General features: G+C 40.1%; 1 protein-coding gene across 26 annotated transcripts in view; it reads left to right on the forward strand.

Annotated features, from left to right (window-relative positions):
• Positions 1-14,567, forward strand: part of LOC108715931 (calcium-dependent secretion activator 1-like) — a 255,593-nt gene that overhangs the window by 86,330 nt on the left and 154,696 nt on the right. For all 26 annotated transcript variants that reach the window (XM_041561820.1, XM_041561808.1, XM_041561800.1 and 23 more), the window contains exons 4-6: positions 3,581-3,661; positions 9,682-9,918; positions 11,657-11,778. In XM_041561820.1, coding sequence (XP_041417754.1) covers positions 3,581-3,661; positions 9,682-9,918; positions 11,657-11,778 — 440 coding nt within the window. The remainder of the gene's footprint in view (positions 1-3,580; positions 3,662-9,681; positions 9,919-11,656; positions 11,779-14,567) is intronic.

A 14,567-nucleotide genomic window follows, 5' to 3' on the forward strand; every position in this document is an offset into this window, starting at 1 on the left:
AATTGTTCTTCTTCTCCCAACTCTCGAATAAACTCACTCAGTTATGTTCACTTAATGCATTGGGATTCAGAGATGGGTGAATCTGTCTCGTTTTGCTTCACAAGAAATTTGCGAAACTCCGAAAAAATCAATCAATGACAATTTTGACACTAGCGATAATTTTTATATGCGCAACTCTTTTTTCCAAATGCATATAAGTCAATGGGCGTCCAAATAATTTTGAATCACGCGACAATTGTTATTCTCACAACAATTTTTATACACGAAACTCTTTTGTCCACATGCATTGAAGTCAATGGGCATCCGACAATTTTGCGAGTGACAATTTTTTTGTTGCACTAAATTTTCACCGGGGGATTTTTTGCAGCAGTTTCGCAAAAACATTTGCCATCAGTGAAATCCGGAAATTCGCTGCAAATCCATGCCTGGCGAATTAATTTGCCCATCACTAATTGGGATGCAACTTTGCAGATGGCTGCAATGATACTGGAGTTACTGGAAAAAAACTTTCATTATGGGCACGGTCAGACTGGGCTGGCGGGACACAGGGAAAAACATGGGGCTGCACCCTTACTTCCCCCCTGACCGCGTCCATAACAATATAAAAAGGTGCCGGGGGGCATAGGGGTTTTTGCAGATGGGTTGGGGGTCCAGAGGTGGAAGCGGGGTGCTTACGGGGTCTGTGATTGTGTACGTGCCCCTGAGGTGGCAGCCCCAGTGGCTTGGACCCCACAATCTGAAGCTGATTATGGGCAAGAAACGTGGTGATTAATGATGGGTGAATTTCTCCTGTTTCGCTTTGCCGAAAAATTAGCGAATTTCCCGCAAATTTCGCAAAATGGCAAAAAATTCACGGGAAAATCGTAAAACCGTAAAGTTCACAAAACAATCACGAAATTCGGACGTTTTTACCAAAAAAACGTGAAATTCGAAAGTTTTCACCAAAAAATCGTGAAATTCGAACGTTTCACAAAAAAATCATGAAAATCGGGAATTGACGCCGGCTAATTTTCACTGGTAAATTTTTGTGGGAGATTTGCGAATTTATTTGCCGGCTGCGAAGCACGGAAATTCACCGCAAATTCATGCCAGCCGAATTTATGATATGCATCTGAAATTGCGCCCTGCACTTGTGCCCATAAATAACCCCTTATGGTTTAGAAGTTGCGCTGTGCCTGGATGTGGTGATGGGCGAATAAATTGGCCAGGAGCGAATTCGCTGTGAATTTTCGCGTTTCGTCACCGGCGAATAAATTTGCAAAATTGCTTCAAAAAGTTAGACCGCAAAAAATACGCGCATCAAAATAGTAACGCATCAAAATTATTCGGATTCCCATCGACTTCAATGCATTTGGACGAAATAGGCACACGTTTAAAATGGTCACAGGCGTTAAAATAATTTGTGATGCCCATTGACTTCAATGCGTTTCGCTAATTTTTTGGGACAAATTTGCCCATAACTACATGGATGTTTTAGGATTGTGACACAAAGGGAAAAATTGACAAATATTCCTATGGATATAAAATAGCTGGTACTGTATGTGCACACAGGGCCGGAACTAGGGGTCAGCAGAAGAGATACTTACTAGGGTGCAAATGTGGGGGGTGCTGGACATGTACCTGGAGTAGCTGAAATACTAGCGGTTTAACAATTTTCCTGGAACGCTCACACACGGAAGGGGGTGGGGACACACACTGGTTGCCCCCATTTAACTTGACGTGCCCCATTATGACCCAGACACTAAAATTCATATAATTTATAATCTTATATATCATATTATCCATTTGCTGTATCCATTTGTTTCCTCTTTGAGAGGCAGTATTTGCATGAAGAAACTGTCTATTATATCCTACCTATATATATTTATAGACGCCACAGCTGGGCAGCATGGGAGATGAGTTTTTACAGAGGAAAAGCTTAACAAATAGCATTTTAGCCTTGATGGATTCTGACGGATGCGATGGCTGGGATAATACACAATAATTGGAGATAGTAATCTCCTGGAGAAGGCTTTGTCTAATTTGCTGCAACTTAGCAGGCAGCCGTCACATTTACGGAGAACTAACTGTCTCTTTATCATTCTCCTGTCACATATCATTCTGCTAAAAAGGCTTGTATGAAAGACAGATCCAACATCCAAGGGGAACAGGGGAAAAGCCAAAATGAATTTTTCATACCAAGGACACTGGAATCACTAGACAAAAACACTTTCATAATATTGTTTCTTCTACTCAATGTAACTGAATGTGTCTCAGTGGGACCTGGATTTTACTTTTGAATGCTGTTCTTATATCTACCAGGCAGCTGTTGTCTTGTGTTAGGGAGCTGTTGTCTGGTTACCTTCCCATTGTTCTATTGTTAAGATACTGGGGGGGGGGGAAAGGGAGGGGGTGATATAACTCCAATTTACAGTACAGCAGTAAAGAGTGACTAAAGTTTATCACAGCACAAGTCACATGGCTGAGGGTACCTGGGAAACTAGTAACATGCCTTGGCCTATGCCAGATTTCAAAATTAAATATAAAAAATCAGTTTGCTCTTTTGAAAAACAGATTTCAGCACAGAAGTCTGCTGGAGCAGCACTATTAACTGATGTATTTTGAAAAAAAACATGTTTTCCCGTGACAGTGTCCCTTTAAGCAATGTATGGTCTCACTCCATACATCTCAGTCTATGGATCAGCAGTGATAACTGATAAACAACTAAAGCGTGAAGACCATTAAAAATTCAGGCAGTAGTAGAAATAATGTGAAAGAAAATAATCACTTATTAGGACACAAAAGTGACAGCCTAATGCGTTTCATGCCTAATGGGGGCACTAACTCATGGGCCAATGAATAAGTGCCCCGTTAGGCACAAAACGCGTTAGGCTGTTTCTTGGAGAGAACCTTCCCCTCCATCATGTTCCACCAGAGCTCAGATCAACAATAAGTGAATCCACAGGTTGTGTTACCTAGATGACCTCCATAGCAGTCTCATCCAGTCTGAACAGTATTCAGTGTATAAATGAAGTAGAAGACAAGGCTCATGAGCACAGGGCTTTAAATGCCTAAAATAATAGTTATGGCAACCCTAGGCTCCCAAAGACTTCATAAAAACTCCTATCTTACTTATTTGTGATGGACAGACCTTCTCCCAACTAAAGAGAGATTGTTGCATTATCCTACAGTAACTTCATTATTTTTGCCATTATAATATATGATTCTACATGTTGTCCATGACAGAGACATCAAATAACTCCACAGTATTATTGATAATGATCCTAAATTTCTTAAAAAAACAAAAAAGCCTAATTACTCTTTGTTCCCCTCAATGTTAACCTGAAATAAGATCTCAGAAATACCTGGAATGGATCATTATCCCCCATTGACATGGGGTTAGTTGACTTTGCCGCCATGGAGTCATGTATAACTTCTAAAAGTCTTGTGCCTGAAATCCTGTCGCCAGTAGTTAAAGTAAATACACGATCCAGTTACAGGTATTGAGATGTTCACTTGTAGCTTTGGTCTAAGCATTGTCCTTGCAGATGTAAAAACCTGACACCTAAAGAATTCATTCATTTGTATTTCTTCTCCATAGCTGGATAACCCCGATGAGCAAGCTGCCCAGATAAGACGTGAATTAGATGGCCGCCTTCAGATGGCAGATCAGATTGCAAGGGTAAGTCTATGTGGTCCTCTAAGCTGTTGATACGACGTCTTCTTGGGGCGTGAAGATGGTGCAAAGAAACACCATCTCACTTACAAAATATTGACTTGTTTATTGAAGTGCATTCTCACAACTGCAATTTTAAAGACAAAAAGAAAACTAGATTAATGTATGCTATAAAGGAACTGAGAACATAAGAGGAGTGCACAAAGGAAAAATGGCGGTGGACCTTCAAAAATCAAAAATAGAAAATGAGATATTTATCACAAATGTCTGGCCAGTGGCTTTACTAGATATTACAGAGCCCCACAGCAAATTGTTTTTCATGTCAACAAAATATCTAGAGGATGACCTGTTTTACCAATATTTATTGAAATTGTATATGAATTAGGGCCTCATGGGACCCCTATACCTCCTGAGCCCCCCCCCCGCAGCCCCAGGGTCTGCTTCCTCTGTAGTTAAGTCTGGCCTTCAAAAAATTGATTATGCGTCAGTTGATTCCTAATTGTGGATAAAGAAACAACAATACAAAGACAACAGTGTTCCATAAACTATGAAGAAACAGCATTGAATATGAATATATTTGCCTCCAGCTCTTTTTTTTTAAATTAAAGTGTGGCCCTCTTGCTGAAATGCATCAGGATGGTAATCAATATATGGGCAACCTTGGAGTTTGGGAATCTCAGGTTCATTGATAAAAAAAAAAAACAGCTGCAGGCAAAGAAACCTATAGAATGTTCTTGCCAGTAGCCCTTTACTCATAATTAAGTCCATCCCTCCTGGTGAAATTCAAGGGGGAAGATTGTTTTTCTCAGTTCTTCCCAAACAGCCACAGGGGAACTTAAAGCAATTCATGAGGGTTCGTCAGGAGGACAGTTATAAGGAAGAGTTGGCTTACATTCTTATTTACTCTTTTGGCTAAACCTGGAGCTCTCTGTGAACGACCAAGTATTTGAGATATATATATATATATTTATGACTATTAACATTTTTATGACTGTGAAGGACTTAAGAAAATATGAGGCCACAAACAATTAACCTAATGAGACTTAACATTATGAGTGTCATTCAGAAAGGCCCAATGTTTGAGTAATGTCTAAAGAAAAATTGGAAATCTGGTAAAATGCGTCAGGGTGGTCATCAAGATGAGTGCATTATTGCTTTTTGGGAATCGAGGCCATAGAATATTCTTGTCAGTAGTCCTTTTCTCATAATTAAGTGTATCCCTCCTGGTGAAATTCAAGGGGGAAGCTACGCGGGAACTCAAAGCGTTGCATGAGGTTTGATCAGGACACCAGTTATAATAAAACAATTCTTATTTACTATTTGGAATAAACCTGGAACTCTGTGTGATTGATCATGTATGTGTATGTATGTATGTATGTGTATATATATAAAACCTTTTTATGACTGTAAAGCACCTTAGAAAATATTAGGCCACAAACTATAGAGTCTTCCATTGTAAGTGCCATTCTGGAAGGCCCACTGTTTAAGTAAGGTCTAAAGTAAATGAGAAATCTGCTTATCAAAGTCAAAAATGACAAACAATGATACCACAGGCATGTGCACTTACAATAAAAATGTGACTGACAACCAATACAAAGTTGTTATTGCACTTCTCCAATAGAGTAGTCATGTTCACTTGACAGCAGCCCTTCTGTTGTTGAGGGATATCAAATTAGTTGATTGAGCCCAATGACTAGGGTTTGTCACCCTCTTCCTCGTTTAAAGGGATTCTAATATTGTAATATTGGTGTGTAGGTGCATCTCAGGTCATTTTGACTGGTCATGTGCTTTCAGAAAGAGCCAGCACTTTAGGATGGAACTGCTTTCTGGCAGACTGTTGTTTCTCCTACTCAATTTAACTGAATGTGTCTCAGTGGGACCTGGATTTTACTACTGAGTGCTGTTCTTAGATCTACCAGGAAGCTGTTATCTGGTTACCTTCCCATTGTTCTGCTGAGGGGGAGGAAGGGAGGGGCGTGATATCAGTCCAACTTGCTCACATGACTGGGGGCACCTGGGAAACTGACAATATGTCGAGCTCCATGTCAAATTTCAAAATTAAGTGTATAAAAATCAGTTTGCTCTTTTGAAAAAATGGATTTTAGTGCAGAATTCTGCTGGAGCAGCACTATTAGCTGATGCGTTTTGGAAAAAAAAAAAAATTTCCCATGTGACTGGGCACAGTGTTATATCTTGTTATAATCATTGTGCAGGGGCCCCTCCATACCGTCAGGCCTTCATAAACTATGTTGCTTCATTAGGTCTAATCTATAGTGTATAGCATTGCCTCTGAATGCTTAAACTATTTCACAATCCATAGCTATCCCCCATATAGGAACCATTAAAGGCCAGAGACTTCAGCAATCCATAACCCGCCATATGGCGCTGTTTCTGAGCAATCTAAATTTAAATGTGACCTTTGTCTGTGGTGCATCACTTTATGCAGAGCACTTAATCTTCTCATCCAACAGGGATTAACCCAAAGGCAATTTGCAAGATGGCAGCCTTCACTGCCATTAAGAATCAAAGATCCCTTTCGATCAGATAAACATAGCATGTTTTTTTTTACACATATATTTGTCTCTTCTTCTTCCAGGAATGACTATCTTTTAGGCCTTCAGTGGTTCATTTTTTAATCTTAGTAGTTCATAGTAGACTGTAGTAGTAGTCATCTCATAACACTAAAAGACCTTGGAATCATGAATTAAATACAGCGTTTTTAAATAAATTCAGCAAAATTGGTATCATATGGTTAGAATTAAGTAAGTTGTCCAAGGACAGCCATATATATATGAGATCTGTTATACAGAATGTTTTGGGCCTGAGGTTTTTCAGCTAAGTGACCTTTCCGTAATTTAGATCTCCATATATTAAGTATTCTAAAAAATATATTTAAACATGAAATACACCCAAAGAATTGTTTTGCCACCAATATGGATTCATTTGACTTACTTAGGATTAAGTTCAAAGGATAATGGGTTTCTGGATAGGGGATCCCATACCTGAACAAGTTACTGTTGTTGTAGATGACTTTTAGCATTGAAGTTCATTCATATGCACATGGCCGCCATCAGAATTCGCGGGGACCCCATACAAGAAAATTTTCTGGGCACACCTACAAGTTAAAAAAAAACATTGGTGGCCAGGGACCTATACAATTAAAAAATTACCCCTTGGTGGCCAGGACCACTCCAAGTAAAAAAAAAATGATTGCCCAATGGTTTAAATAAAAAAAGACCATTAGTGTTCAGTAGAACCTATCTTTCTTCTTCATTGGCTCCTTTTGGAGGCAGTTTGGCTCCTACTTCGGCATAACTCAGCACCTACTTCGGCAGCTCAAAGGGGGCCCGGCTAATCTTGGAAACACAGGATGACCGGGCCCCCCTTAACATATAGGAGCCATTGGGCCCAGGACGATTGTTCCCCTAGTACCCCCCCTGATATAGGCCCTGAAAATACACGATGACTGAAGGGCTAGAGGTTGGGTAGTTTGGGCCCTGCCACAAACAGGTTAAACTAATGTAAAACGTATGTGGCCAAAACTGAATTGAACCAAAATAAATGAAGTCATTCCATCTCAAAGAACAGTTTTCTCCAGTCTCATCCCACACTTTCCATTGTGTGTGTCTATGAATAAAATATATGAATGTCATATATGGAATTGGGCTACCGTTTCATAAAACATGTTTCCCAATCCAGCTCCAATATGATCTTTCTATTATGAAATAAAGCGTCTGTAGAATGGCACTTCCAATGCAGAATTACAATTTGCCCAGAAAAGCCTGCCTTCCAAATAATGTTTTATTTCCAGATAAAATCTCCATATTCATTTAGTTGGGTGCATACAGGTTCTTTTGCACAATATTTTTAACCTACTGTAGATTTTCATATGGCACAACACAAATTGATATCAGCGTATCCCATGTTATATTGCACGAAATAAATCTACACAATAACATATTGGTTGATGCCAATGGATCACTCACTAACTCTAGCCAACATGGCCCTTTTGGAGTCAGACTTAGCACCGTTGACTACTTTGTGTTACACATGTCATATGACTCATGTTCTATAAATAATGTAACTTTGTGAAAATCTATAATCACCAAATATGTCTCCTTAGAACTAATTAACTTGAATGAAGACATTGAAGGCAAAATGCAGGTAAAAACTCTAAAACCAGTACTCTTACCACTGCATTAATGAAGGATAGCCTGCAGCCTTGTGCCTTTATATGGCCACAGAACCCCTCAGTGACTAAATATCCTGATCATTTACAGTAGGGGGTACATTATCCCTTATGAGTCATATTCAGAGTTCCCTGTATAACTCAGCCTGCAGCCTTGTGCCTTTATATGGTCACAGAACCCCTCAATGACTTCTAAAATCCTTATCATTTACAGTAGGGGGTACATTATCCCTTATAATACATGAGTGATACTCAGAGTTCCCTGTATAACTCAGCCTGCAGCCTTGTGCCTTTATATGGTCACAGAACAACCCCTCAGTGACTTCTAATATCCTTATCATTTACAGTAGGGGGTACATTATCCCTTATAATACATGAGTGATACTCAGAGTTCCTTAATCCGTATAACAGCCTTCAGCAAGTTGTAGGGCAGGAGTCCAGCAGATACAGTTTTAGGTTTATAGCTTTGATTGTAAGTTGAAAGTTTTTAGTCTTATTTTGAATTGTTAGATTAGCAGCTAGCATTAGGGGTTCCTCTAGATGTCAATTGCTTTGGTGGCCCCAGAAACCCCAGTCTGACACTTGCAGTAGGGTTCCCAGACTTTTTCAGTGCTGTTAAGGACAAATAGAATAAAATGATGAAGCAATGTAGAAGTATGTGTAAAATTCAACATGTTTATCGGTGTGTCTTGATTAACTCAAATTGAATTTTAAATTAATCATTTCATTATCATTTCTTCCCCCCGATGTGATCAGCTTTTGATTTGCTTGTGGAAATGGTGGTGCAAAATTCAAGCATAAACAAGAGATTATCATGTTGGTCTCGCGCTAATGAATATTGATGGTTTATTTCTGGCGTGAGAAGGTCTAAATAAATTTAATATTATACTTCCAAATAAGCACCTTGGAGCATGTCAAAAAACGTCTCCTCCTGTCCGTTTGCATTAACGTCAAATGTATTTTATCAGTTCTTATTTTGGCATTTTAGGCGCTCGCAGATTGATTCCTTGTCAGAATTATTGTATGATATAAACAGGTAGCAGGAGATGATAGTTATATGTGATATCTCCCCAATAGAGACAACTCAAAGTCAAACTTAGTAACTCAATTAAACCAAAGTCATTGAAACAGATTTCTTACATACACACAGTGCTGTATTTATATATAGGCCGCCGAGGCCTGTTCCTACGGTAGTATCTGTAGGTGGGGTGACCCTTGTGTGCCTATATAGGTGCTAATTTTTTTTCCCTCTTCTCAATCAATAATTCCTTTTAGTCCTTCTTACGTGCGGCCTTTTGCCACCATTATGCGCTGCCTCTTGCCCATGAACTCACTGTATTCCACTTTCCCCACACTCATTTCTGATCTATACAAGACCACCCCATAACCTTAATAATCCCTATTAGTGATGGGCGAATCTATTTGGCAGGTGCAAATTCGCGGCTGAATTTCCGTGTTTCACCGCCGTTGAATAAATTTGCGAAATTGCCAAAAATGTTTGCGACGGCGTCAAAGTCTTTTGACACAGGCAACAATTCCGACGCCGGCGTCAATTTGTGTTTCATGAACGAGACAAATTCCCCGATCAATAACAGAACATCATTCTGTTATTGCCTAGGATGGCAGTTGGTGGGTTGGCCCACGTGTCCCTTTATATTATAATATAAATATTTTTTGAAAATCTCCCCAACCGACAGAGACTATCTGCATAAATCTGGAGGCAGAGCAAGGGGTGAGGGGTTGATTTCTGCTGGATTTGACACTACATTTAGTGGACAATGTAAAATTGAGGTTTGTCTGTAATTCACTCTTGTAACACTTTTTGTCTTGCTTGTAGGAGCGCAAGTTTACAAAATTTGTCTCCAAAGAAATGGAGAACATGTGCATTGAGGAGCTCAAGTCTTCTGTGAATCTACTCATGGCGAATTTGGAGAGCATGCCCGTGTCTAAAGGAGGGTCAGAATTTAAACTGCAGAAGCTGAAGCGCAGTCACAATACGTCAATTATAGACATGGGCGAAGAAAATGAGAACCAGCTGTCTAAATCTGACGTTGTCCTCTCTTTCAGTTTAGAGGTAAGTGAACTGTAAATTAGAGAAACTGGGGATTATTGCAGAGCAGAGGGCAGTTGAGCAGTTGAAGGTAGGAACACAGGAATGTTTGGGCAAAGATGTCAGGGCAACTGGCTGACAGTAGAGTAAGCTGGCGACTGTATAGCAGAATGGCTGACCTTATGGTAAAAGTAGAGAAAATAAACTGGCAGTAGGGAAAGATGTTGCTGAGAGATGTTCTGAAACTATCAGCAGGCTGAACAAAACTTATATTGTTACTGATATCTGTTACTTTATCAATCCTGCCATTCCATCACCATCTTGTCATACTATTGCTATTTCACCTTTCTGTAACCATCACATAATACCATCACCCTCTTGCCTTACTCTTCTGACATTCCATCACCATCTTGTCTTACTCTTGCTTTCCTCTCATACCATCACCATCTTGTCTTACTCTTGTTCTTCTGTCACACCATCACAATCTTGCCTTACTCTTGCCATTTTGTCATATCATCACCATCTTATCTTACTCTTGCTCTTCTGTCATACCATAACCATCTTGTCTTACTCTTGCTATCCTATTATACCATTACCATTGTGTATTACTCTAACTATTTTGTCACACCATCACCATCTTATCTTACTCTTGCTATCCTCTCATACCATCACCATTTTGTCTTACTCTAGCTCTTCTGTCATACAATAACCATCTTGTCTTACTCTTGCTATTCCCTCATACCATCACCATCTTATCTTACTCTTGCTATACTCTCATACCATCACCATCTTGTCTTACTCTTGTTCTTCTGTTACACCATCACAATCTTGCCTTACTCTTGCCATTTTGTCATACCATCACCATCTTATCTTACTCTTGCTCTTCCGTCATACCATAACCATCTTTTCTTACTCTTGCTATCCCCTCATACCATCACCAAATTGTCTTACTCTTGCTTTCCTCTCATATCATCACCATCTTATCTTACTCTTTCCTCTAATTCCATCACCATGTAGTCTTACTCTTGCTCTTCTTTCACACCATCACCGTCTTGCCTTAGTCTTGCCATTTTGTCATACCATCACCATCTTATCTTACTATTGCTATCATGTCATACCATCACCATCTGGTCACCATAGGTTGGAAAGTTTGACTTTATATAAATAACTGGAAACCACTAGAACTATTTTGCTCTGGGCTCCTGCATATGTAATGATGGGCCTGGGATCAGTTTATCTCATAGAAACAGTTTACTCCCTGTATCTAGCTTCAACAACCAGTTCTGCTAACTGGCAAATACATTTTGTAAGGTTTCCTATGCTGGGTGTCAGGCTGGGGCTAAAAGTACAAAATGCATTTATCGTACAAGGACTATTAAGCTGATTAGCTGGTAGCAGTTAGTTACAAAGAGATCCAAATTGATTGGCACAGCTGCCATTGCATATTTTCCTCTTTTGTTTTATTAATATGAGATTATTTCTGGCATAAGATGTTAATTCACAAATTGAGGACTGGGCACTGGGACATGTGCAGCTTTGCAAAAATGAACCTTTTATAATCAAATGAAGGGCAGAATGCCAGGGCTCCTATATCAGTGGCTCCTCGGAGGGGGGGGATGTTGATAACAGCCAAAGCTGGACGATGATTGGTTATTTCTCAGTTGTTGTGTGGTTAGTTAAGATGGGATAGTAAGAGAAAACAGACTTAGCGCCTTATCTAAATATTATCGACTGGATTTGTCATTCTGTTTTCTCCCTTCAGATTGTAATAATGGAAGTCCAAGGATTAAAATCGTTGGCCCCAAATCGCATCGTTTATTGTACTATGGAAGTTGAAGGGGGTGAAAAACTTCAAACTGACCAAGCTGAAGCCTCCAAACCCATGTGAGTTTGATTAAATAATAAAATGAGAATAGCTACACTTACAGATGTGCTGTATTACTACACAGTGGAACCAAAGATGACATATTTATTTTGATTTAAACATGATGAGGCTGTGATGTGTTAATCAGCCCCTTCCTGGTGGTCTCTGTTTGCCCCCAGTATTATCCGATCTTGGCCTGGCAAGTGGCAACCAAATAATTGGATCAGCATAATTCGGCCCAGCTTGCAGGTAATCAAGTTAGGCAAAAATACACTATCCCATTACCAGAAGTTAATGCAGGTGGCTGGGTGGAAAGCCAGGATGCAGGAAAGGGTTTTTCACAAAAGCTACTCCTACCCCAGCCCCCTACCCAAAATCTTCTTCTGCAGCGCCTGCAATAAACCATCTTGGGGGTAGTGCTTTGCAGCAGAGGGTGTGGTTTAATGACTACTGAATGCAAGGACCAATAATAAAATGTAGCAGGCAAGGGGAAAGACCACTGCCTATAGACTTTCATATACAGTGTACATCTTGGATATGTGACCTTAAAGGAAAACTAAACCTTAAAAATGAATATGGCTTAAAAGGTCATATTTTATATAGTGAATTTATTGCACAAGGCTAAAGTTTGAGCTTGTCAATAGCAGCAATGATCCAGGACTTCAAACTTGTCACAGGGGGTCACCATCTTGGAAAGTGTCTGTGACACTCACATGCTCAGTGGGCTCTGATTGGCTGTTGAGAAGCTAAGCTTAGGGCTCGTCACTAATTATCCAGCAGAAAATGAGCTTCCCTGGCTGTAATATAAGCTGATGCTACAGGTTTGCTGATTATTAAATTCTGATGCTAATTGCACTTCTGTGCTGCCATGTAGTAATTATGTGTATTAATTACTAATCAGCCTTATATTGTGACATTTCTATTCTATGTGTACTGTATATTGTGAGTGGGTCCCTACAGAGCATGTGCAGTGAATCAGCAGAAAAGAAGATGGGGAGCTACTGGGGCATCTTTGGAGACACAGATCTTTACTGCTAAAGGGCTGTGGTTGCCTTGGGCTGGTACAGAAGCACAAAACATAATGTGCAACATTTCTAGCAACTTCTTTAGTTAGGCTTTAGTTCTCCTTTTTAAGAACAATGAAACATAAAGTGGCAGTGTCAATTTGCTAGGCACCTGCATGTACCGCTAATTGTGGCAGGTAAGGCCTTTTCTGCTTTGCAATAATTTTGGTAATATATTTGGGATGACAGGTTTCCTCTCGGCTAAATATGTTGGATAAGATCTGAGGTACGTTCAAGCCAAACAACGGCACCTTTATCTCCCGTATCATTAACTGCACAGAACAGTTGATTATATAAATGGCCTTGTTGACATTTGGAAGGGATAAAAAAAGCTGCAGTTTATTTCCGACCATATTTTCCAATATAATCTTGTACAAACAAAAGCTGCGCACCAAATTAAGGTGGAGTTTATAAATGACACAATGTTTGCTTTTTTAACAATGTTAACTTACCTATATGTAATTAAAGTCATCTGAGTAATTGCTGTAACAGCCTCAATATTTGCTGGTTGCTTTTCAGCTTTCACAGTTGATATCTTCTAGAGAGGGCTGGAAGGCGTTTGACCTAGGGAACAATACAGGGTTTTCTGATTAGGCAGGTTTCTCGTGACAAAGGTTCCAGTAAGGAGCAGAAATGTTGGATCTTCAATAAACCATCAATATTTGCAGAATGGATTTATATGTTTTGGACTAGCACCCAGGTTTCTTGTTTTCTCTTATGGTTGTGCACTCCACTCCCCCTGTATATATATATATATATATATATATATATATATATATATATATATATTGTCACGATCGGTACCCAGAATCCAGAACCAATGCTAGGCTCCCTGGTGTGGGCTCTCACTTCTGCCTTTAAAAGGCCCCCTGTAACCTCGGGAGGAGCATTCGGCTAATCAGATGCCGCCAGCTCTTAATAAGAGAGGAGCCAAGCGAGGGTTCTGGACGAGCAGAGGGGGGAACGATTGTCTTTTGGGCAGAAGGACACATTCAAGGAACAGACGTAAGGCGTAGTCAAACAGGTCAGGTCAGTGCGGGCAGAATTCAAGAGAAGTCAGACAGGCAGGGGTCATAACCAAAAGATTAATCAGGAAAGTCAAACAGGCAAGGGTCGGATTACAGAGTTTAGAGTATTCGGATATCAGGCCAAGGTCAGGATTACAGAAGTCAGGAAAGTCAGGCAGGATCAAAACAGGAATCAGAATAAGAATATAATGCACCCAGGAACTCACTAATGGAACCAAACAACGGGCAATCATAACAACGCCAAAGTTTCTTAAATACATTTAAAAATCGTGCCATTGTATGCTGACATAAATACGCCAGCATCAATGCGCACGTAAAAGCCGCAAATGCGCAGCGCGCGCGCTCTAAGACAGATCAGCGGCAGAGGAAGCACCACGCTGCGGGCATCCCCGCCTGCCTACTGGACCACCAGGATGAGTTTTTATTACATATATATATATATATATATATATATATATATATATATATATATATGCACGCACACACATACTAGGCTAGCTCGTAACCCGTGGTTTTACTTATGGGTTGGGTGGGTTCGGAACGATTTCTGCACAACATTGGCTGGTCGTGGGTTGAGCTCTTCCTTCTGCTCGCTCTGCCAGCGACCTTACGTCTGCATCCAGCAGCCTCTATTTATAGGGACATGTAGGCCCTGCCCCCTTTCATGACATCAGAGATGAGCGGGTTGGTAAATAGGGCAACCGTGCTGGGTCCGGT

The sequence above is a fragment of the Xenopus laevis genome, chromosome 4S (assembly GCF_017654675.1).
Source record: "Xenopus laevis strain J_2021 chromosome 4S, Xenopus_laevis_v10.1, whole genome shotgun sequence".
NCBI classification, from domain to species: domain Eukaryota; kingdom Metazoa; phylum Chordata; class Amphibia; order Anura; family Pipidae; genus Xenopus; species Xenopus laevis.